An 8,967-nucleotide genomic window follows, 5' to 3' on the forward strand; every position below is an offset into this window, starting at 1 on the left:
TCCTAACTGTGTGAGTCTGGGCAAGTCACTTAACCCCAATTATCTCAGCAAAAAAAAAAAAAAAAGAAGAAGAAGAAGAAGGAAGAAAGAAAGAATCCACAACTTTAACAAAGTTGCAGTATACAAAATAAATCCACATAAATCATCAGCATTTTTATAAATCACTAACAAAGTCTAACAGCAAGAGATACAAAAAAAATTCCATTCAAAACAACTGTCAATAGTATAAGGAGGGAGAGAGATCCACATGTGCAAAAATGTTTGTGGCAGCCCTTTTTGTAGTGGCAAAAAACTGGAAACTGAATGGATGTCTATCAATTCAGAATGGCTGAACAAATCATGGCATATTAATGCTATGGAATATTATTGTTTTGTTTTGTAAGATTATTGCATTGCTTCGTAAGATCAGCAGCATGATTTCAGAGAGTGCTGGAGAAACTTACATGAACAGATGCTAAGTGAAATGAGCAGAATCAGGAGATCATTGTACATGGCAACAAGATTATATGATGATCAATTCTAATGGACATGGCTCTCTTCAACAATGAGATGATTTAAACCAGTTCCAATTGTTTAATAATGAAAAAAGCCATCTACACCCAGAGAGAGGATTGTGGGAACTGAATATAATTCACAACGTAGCATTTTCACTCTTTTTGTTGTTTGCTTGCATTTTATTTTGCTTCTCTTTTTTTTTTACTAGCTTGATTTGATTTTTCTTGTGTGACACGATAATTGTATAAATATGTATGCATATATTGGATTTAACATATATTTTTACCATGTTTAACATATATTGGACTACTTGCCATATAAAAGAGGGCGTGGGGAGGGGAGGGAAAATTGGAACACAAGGTTTTGCAAGAGCTAATGTTGAAGAATTGTCACTCATGTTTTGAAAAATAAAAAAGCTTTAATAAAGAAAAGGAAAAAAAAAGAAATATATCAACCAATACAGTTCAAAGTGAAGTGAGAAGAACCAGGAGATCATTGTGCATAATAACAGCAATGTTGTAAGGATGATCAACTATGAAAAATTTGGTTACTCTGAGCAATATAATAATCCAAGACAATTCCAAAGGATTCATGATGAAAAAAAAATGCCATCTACCTCAAGAGAAAGAGAGAACTAATAAACTCTGAGTATAAATTGAAGTGTAATTTTCTCACTTTCTTCCTTACTCGTTTATTTTATCTTTTTTTCAATTAGGACGATCGGCTCCTTTGTCTCTTGTTGTTTTCATACATGATTTTTGAAATGTATCTTTGAAAAATTAGACTTTAATAAAGTTCATTGAGATTGACTAAGCCTTTAACCCAAATCACCTTGTCTCTCAATGGTTGGTCAATAATAGGCTCATGAGAAGAAGACATTTAGAGCAAGTAATATCTGTGCAATACCAGTCTTGCTATAATAATATAAACAACAACAAAAACTAGTACTTGTATAGAGCTTTAAGGCTTTCAAAGCATTTTAGATATGTTACTTTATTTGATCCTCATAACAAACATGGAAGGTAGTTGCTATTATTATGCACACTTTTCAGATGAGTAGGTTAAAAAACTTTCAGGGGAAAGGAGGATAGGAAGGGGTCACATAGTAAGTTTTTGAGGCATGACTTGAACAAAAATCTTCCTCATTCCAAGTCCATCACTCTGCTCACTGTCATCTTCCCAGTGAACTTTTATACTAGAACTTATCTAAACAAAAATCTATAAAATACTAACAATAAAAAATACATTATTCCAAGGTGGTTTTAGAAAGCTAAATGGCCCTTTCTCTTTCAATAAGGAAAAAAATAAAATGATATATTTTCAGAAAAATGATAAACAGGTTAAAAATTTATAGAATAACTTTGAGAGCAAACAGATCTCACTCCACAAAGTAAGGGTAAAGCTAGACAACAGTTCTACACTCCTAGATTTGTTACCTGTAACAGAAAATGGTTTATTTCTAGATGGAGCCTATTAAATGCTTAAGATATGAGAATGGAAACAAAAGGCTTTTCCACTCTGATGTTCACATGAATTCAACCAACATTATGTTGACTTAGAAGTATTGAATAAATCTCTGTATCATGTGGCTTTGTTTACAGAAGTGAAAAGGTCAATGGCAGCAAGTGATGAAACAGGAATCAGACAAAAATTAGGTTTAAAGAGTCTGTAATTGCTGATCTACAGAGAAGTGTGCGCCTCAATATGTGCCAGTTGCCAGTTTTACTCTCCAGACATAAGGGAATTTCATGTTTCACGAGATTGTGGCCCTCCTGTTTGAACAAGATCTCAGCTGCCTTCCATCTAGGTGGCCCTTAAAAAGTAAGCTGATTGGCATTCAAGGCAGAAAGTAATTTTTTGGAATGTTGGTATCCCCTCTGCCTATACCAAGTGATGAAGGACAGGGAATGATAATGGAGAGAGGGATGATTTTTCTCTTTTCCTCCCTCCAAATTAGTCATAGCATAAGTACTCTCCCAATAGTATTCAACCTTTAACTGGGGACAAGAAGAGAAAGAGAGTCAGGTCAAGAAGGAACTTTAAGGAACATTACCCCTAGCTGTAGAGAAGGGAACTGACTATGAATTATTAACCCTCGCATTTGAGGACTGAACAACAGGAAAAAAAAAAAAAAAAAAGCAGTCCACAAAGCCAAACTGAGTGAGCCAGGCATTCAGTGGAAGCAACATGAGGATAGCAAAGAAGATGAAAGAGAATTTGGGATCTGTAGTATCTGAATTATGAGTTGCTTTGGCCACATATGTCCCCTACATGTGTGTATTCTCTAATTTTGAGGCTACTTTATGTATTTAAACTGTGTATATTTGTGGGAAAGTATATCCCAAATTTACTAAAGCTTTTGTAACTGGTGTATTTTTTTAAAAATCTGTTTTGTAGTTTTCAAGTCTTACTTTTTCGTTTTAATAAATGTTTTTGCTTTGAGCTAATAAGGTTTACTAACTTGAAGAACATGCCTACAGGGGCTCAAGAAGTTTTAATTTAGGAGACCTAGCTTTGAATATGAAGGCAGCAATAGTTCCTCCAAGGAACACAGACTATGAATGCATATGCAAGCTGAGTTGGGAGGGTAAGTATAACATACACAAGGATGATATAAAGTAGTGAAGAACTGGGGCAGAGGAAAAAACCAAGTGCTCTAGGAAAATGTTGAGAAAAGGAAAATCTATTTAGCTAGAGGAATCAGGGAAGAGTCCATGAACTGGGGGAGGAGGGGAAGGAATTACTTAAACTAAACCTCAAAAGAAGAAAGAGATTCCAAAAGGCAGAAATGAGGAGGAAGTGAATTCCAGGCATGGGGAACCACCTGTCCAAATCCTCAGAGGCAGGAGACAGTATATCAAGACAGTATATCAAATTGGAGGAACAGCTAATATTCCAATTTGACTAGAATGTAGAATACATGCAGGAGAATAATGGGAAATAAGGCTGGAAACTTACAGTAGAGCCAGATTGTGAAAGTCCTTAAGTGCCAGGCTAAAGAATGGATAGTTTATGCTAGAAACAATTGGGAGTCATGGAAGGTTTCTGGGTAGGGCAGGAATAAAATGGAACCTTAGGAATAGGAAAATGATTTGGCAGCTGGTTGCATGAAGTATAAATTGGAAAAAAAGAGAGATAATCCTATTAAATCCCTCTTTCTCTACAAATTTAAAAAGTAAAATGTATCTAAAATGTTTCCAATTTTTGAAAATTCATTTCTTGGTTATTTTGTTACTGTTACTTTAGAACATTATATAAAATTTTTAAAAGATCAACATTTCCTTAAATTCTATGAATGTTATCTTGACTGATTAAAAAAAGTCACCTAGAAGTCCTAGATAGTAAACTACAGAAAGGGTACAGTACTCTACACATAGATGTTAAATAAAAGTTTATCAAATTAAATTTGTCATTGAAAGAGCTATACTGGTGATGAAAGAATAATTTGAAGGTGATAATTACCTTTTCCACTCTGATAGATATGATATATATCCTGTGCAGATATAACATCCTGCCTCCACATCATCAAAGCAGAATGCTAAGAAGATTCTCCAAAAGCCAATATCAGGTCCACAGATAAGCTAAAACACTCCCATACATTCACACATAACTAGTACAAGGTAAACTCTGTCCCAGACGAGAACATACTTTCTCCTCAATAGATGTACTATAACCTTGTACTATTTGCCTTTCCATCCACATCCATCCTTTCCTCACCTTCTGGTCTTTTGTGATCCGACAGAGAACAATCATCGTGGGGCAATATTAATAAATATTGTTATCTCAGGATCTTGTTCAAATGTTACTCACCTTCCTGTTCAATCCTTTATAGGCCAAAAGGACAAATTAACTTTTCCCAGTACACTGTGTCTTTATTTGAACTGTCCACTGAATCCACAGTCATGGGATCCTCTTCATTGCTGACCTCTTTCCCATCCCCCAACTATTTTTGTCCCAGTGACACCCCTACTTTTGTTCATCACAGTAAATCATAGTAAAGGAAAGGATCTCAATTTGCTTCTCAGGTATTCAAGTCCACATTTTTCCTATTTTCCCCAATAACCTTACCCTTTCTCTCCTTTCTAAAATAGCACTGTCCTTTAAGATTTAAGGTCTTTTGATGCCAGTGACTGAGCAAATTAGGGTGCTGCCTCTGCTGATCAATATTCCTTTTTGGAATTCTCTGAGTCATCTGATCTTTTTAAATCCCCTTTCCTTCTTTTCCAGCACTAAGGAATAGTAGGGAACAGATGGACTCTAAAGACTCTTTCAATCTTTATTCTCATTCTCCATTTATTTCCTGATCCTCCATTCTTTTAATCCTCTCCTCCCCCCCCCCTTTATTGACTATGAGAACTGCACTCTAGGAAGCAGAGCTCCTTTCCAAAGGAAAATATTCTTTCCAAAGAGAATTAGAGCTTATCAATTGTAGATATTCCCTTCTATATGAAAAATTTCTCCCCATTTTTTCCAATAACCACTCCTCCCCCTTTTCCCCTCCCCAAGGGAATTTGAAAAAAGAGTGATCGCTTGGGAGGGGAGGTGGGGAGAGGAAGAATTAGAACTTCTCATTATTTCCCACTGAATTGGTGCTAATAAAGAAGTCCAAGGAAAGTACAACCAGCAATTCCTCTCTACCACTGAAATCCTATCTTGGTCTCTGGTCTGCATGTCTTTTCTTGATTTCTGTCCCATCAATTCTGAATGCTTTTTGGTAGACTCCAGCTCACAATCTCAGGCTGGCAGATCCAAAATTTCCCCCTAGCCAGCCATCCACTGATCCACCCAAACTCTATAAAAGATGGGTAAGGAAGGCTAAGAATGCATTCGGCTGGTTCCAAGTCATCATCAGGCAGTTTTTATTTCTAGTAAAGAACTGTGCAGACTCTCTCTGAGTGTGTTTTTCTCCTTGTCTTTTTTTCTCTACCCCTCTCTCTCGCCCTCATTCCGTTCCCCTCTTCTCTCCATCCCTCGTTCTCTTCCTTTCTCCCCTTTTCTCCTCTCCCTTCTCCCTCTCTCCTTTTCTATCTCTCTCTATGTCTGCTTTTCCCTTTCCTCCCTCCTTAACCTCCCGCCCCAACCTCTAGACATACAGCTTTCCTTCCAGATTTGCATCGGGCATAGTTTCCAAGAGAGAAAAGTTCTAGGAAAAGGACTCCTGGCTCCTGAGCCTCTCTCCTACAGAGAAGCCAGGTGTGAGGGGGCGGGGCCAGACATTTCTGAGCTTAGCTACTGCTTCTCCTGCCCTTTGGCCAGCCTGACCCGAGCTGTTCCATTCTGTCCCGGGATGCTTCAGCCCCACAGATCGACTGAATGCATGCAAGTTTCTGGGAATTGAAGAGAGACTCGCATTGAGCTCCTTCATCCCTTTTTGACTATTTGTCATGGAGAAGCGCAGATGCGAAGACGCAGCCCAAGATAGTAAGGTTGCTTGCGGTAGGGTAATGAAAGAGGTGGAAAAGCTAGAGTGGGGTACCTGTGGAAGTAGTGTCCGCAGAAGAGGCCAAGCAGTAAGGTCCCCGGCAAGCCGAAATGTGGTTGGGGCTGCCAGGCAATCAGCCCAGCGGGCACCAAGAAAGAGGGGAGTTCCTGGAGGAACCAGGCTACGCGGGCTGGCAACCGGGTGGCCAAGGGCAAAAGGCTGTTGGCCTGTTTGCCATAGTTTGAGGGTCCGGAAGACAGCATACTAAGCAACCCGAAGCCGATCATCACAGCGCTGCCAGCCAGCACCGGGCTCAATTGGCATGTCATGAGTATCACGACAGTGCGCCTCTCACCACCACTCCGGGTGTGAGGAGCGCAGCCCCCAAAGGTTCCTTTATGGGGACAGAGACACTTCCCCGTGTCCGCCCCTTCTGCCAGGTCCCCCGCCCCTCCATTTTACCCCCCTCCTTCCCGCCCCCAATCAGAGGCGTCCGGAGGGTATGGCAAATAGTGAGGTAACCCTAGCCAGAACGTTACCCACTCTCCAGGCTGCTGGCTCAGCTGAGCAGAAACTGTGGGAGGCGAGAGAAGAAAGTGGATCCATTCCTAGTAATTTTTGTAAGCCCCGAGGCTCCAATCCATCAGTTTCGGCCACCGCCACTACAAAGAAAGAAGAGACCTCGTTCCTTCAACCACCTTCCCCTTTGCTCTTTCGTAGCTTCTTTTTTAACTTAAAGACCGCTCCTGTTCCTCGTAACTTGACTCCGGCTGGGAAGGAAAATGCGTGGGTGAAGATGCTGACCGTGAACTCCGGTTTACATCCCACCACCACTAAAACTCCTTAGGGATGCTCTCGTCCCCGGTGCTTCTGTCCTACCCCACCACACGCCCCCTCTCTTCCATAGGTTCTCTTCTTAGAAAGGTACCACCAGAGGAGGCGCAGTACTCTAGAATGATCTCTGGCTTTGGAGTCTGAGGACCTGGCTTCACATCCCGACTCTGTTACTTACTACCTGTGTGATTTGGGCAAGTTTCTTAATGTCTCAAAAGAGATTAGACCAGATTTTCTCTGTGTCTGTCTCTCTCTCTGTCTATCTCTCTTTCTCTCTCTTTCTCTCTCTCTCTCTCTCTCTCTCTCTCTCTCTCTCTCTCTCTCTCTCTCTCTCTCTCTTTCCTGTCTCCTCATTTTTCTGTCTTCCTATTGCTGTCTCTGTATGTCTTTCTATCTCATTCTGTCTTTCTCTGTTTCTGTGTATCTCTCTTCATCTCTTGTCTTTGTGTCTCTGTCAGGTGTGTTTCTGTCTGTGTCTCTTTTTCTGTTTCCCCCCTTTCTCCCTATTTTCCCTCATCCTTCCTACTGCCCCAACTTCTCCCACTCATTGTTCCATCTCTGACCAATCCTCTTCATTCTCATCCTTCTCTCTTCCCTCCATTCCTACTTCATTCATATTCTATTAGCTTTTTCATTTTGTTGATACTGCTGCTTCAAGTCAGATTGTTTCCCATTCTTTTTTAATAGACTCACATTCTTCATTCTTCCCTTCTGCCCTAAACTCTTTAGTCCTTCCCCTCCCCATTTCTTATCCCTTCTCCACCCCTTCTTCCTCATATCCCCAGTCTCCCACAGCCCTCCAAAAAAAAAATCAGTAGACAGAATGTTGTCCTAGGCCCTCAGAAGATGCAGAGAAATGTAAAGCAAACAGTTCACAAGTCCCGTAAGAGGGATTTTTACCTACTCCTAGCCTTTCATACTTCTGCCAAGTCTCTTCATAGGTTCCTGTGGAGTTGGTAGGTAGCCCTGGGTGTGAAATGTTAACTCTGAGGATCTCCCTATAAGGCATAATGCACCATTTCAGTGGGCTGCACTTCACGATGGCATACATGACTTTGCTAATGAAGTTACTCTCCACTGGCTTCTTTCTCATCTTTCACAAACAGATGAAAACTATTTCCATTCTAAGTCCCATAGTCCTTAGCCCAATAACCTTGTTCAGTCACCTTGTCCTTTCAAGATGTTTCCTCCAATGTTCTTTGCTTCTCCTAATCCTCTTCCTCCTTCTTGATTCCCTTTTCTCTTTTCCTCCCCAGCTTTCCAGTCTTAATCCTGCTTAAGACCTCTTACCCCTTCTTTCCAGTTTATTTTTTTGCTCTAGATTTCCTCGCTATTTTTCCTGTGTCCCAAATCCCTCAACAAGAAGATCTAAGTTAATCTTTTCATTTTATAATTGAGAAAGTTGAGGTCATGAGGTGTTTCCCTTCCAATCTTAAGTTTATGATCATAGTCATCAGTGGCCACATAGCTAGCTGGTGACAGAGGCAGGATGAAAATCCAACCCTGCTTGCTCTCTCCTATTTTAACCCTCAAAAATCCCAGATTCTCTTGTCACTGTTTTTGCTTTTAGTTCCTTCTTTAAGCCTAACTTACCTTATCTCTTTTCCCCTTTGTCCTCAGCCTCTTCTGCTCTCTCTACCTCTCATCCTAACTTGCAATGTTTCTTCCCCGTCTCATGAGTTAGACATCACTACCAGACTCTGCCATAACTCGCAGACTAACCATAGGAGCTGAGACAGTCAAAGGCTTCTCAATGAGAAAAACACATAAATCACTCAGTTAGTAGAAAGGTAATTTTATTTTAAGCACCCACAGGGCATAAAGTACTCAGCAGCTTTCTCAGGAGTAGTGGAAGACTCCTCAGTCAATAACAATTAGCATCCTAACTGACCACTGCTTGTTAACCTCATGTGTGTGCTAGGCCCTTACAGATCACTAATGACAGGATACAGCTTTCTCACTCTATGTGACTAATATTTCTTTGGTAATTAGCATTTATATAGCACTTTAAGGTTTGCAAAGCACTTAACATTTCATTTCATTCAATTTTTTCAACAACCCTGGAAGATGTTGCCTTCAGCCTGTTTCTATATGAATCCCATTACAAAGATGAGAAGAATAAGAAAACAATGATAATGATAATAAATGAAAAAACTGAGTTTAATATAGTCTTCTCCTCTACAACACATGCATTGCTAAGGCACAATGAACTATTA

General features: G+C 40.1%; 1 protein-coding gene across 1 annotated transcript in view; it reads right to left on the reverse strand.

Annotated features, from left to right (window-relative positions):
* SRD5A2 (steroid 5 alpha-reductase 2) overlaps positions 1-7,844 on the reverse strand; it is a 79,230-nt gene extending 71,386 nt beyond the window's left edge. Inside the window, exons 1-3 of the mRNA XM_003757827.3 lie at positions 7,652-7,844; positions 6,457-6,579; positions 5,972-6,350 (exon numbers count right to left, since the gene is read on the reverse strand). Coding sequence (XP_003757875.2) covers positions 5,972-6,350; positions 6,457-6,579; positions 7,652-7,844 — 695 coding nt within the window. The remainder of the gene's footprint in view (positions 1-5,971; positions 6,351-6,456; positions 6,580-7,651) is intronic.
* Positions 7,845-8,967: the final 1,123 nt, after the last annotated feature.

The sequence above is a fragment of the Sarcophilus harrisii genome, chromosome 2 (assembly GCF_902635505.1).
Source record: "Sarcophilus harrisii chromosome 2, mSarHar1.11, whole genome shotgun sequence".
In the NCBI taxonomy this organism is placed as follows: domain Eukaryota; kingdom Metazoa; phylum Chordata; class Mammalia; order Dasyuromorphia; family Dasyuridae; genus Sarcophilus; species Sarcophilus harrisii.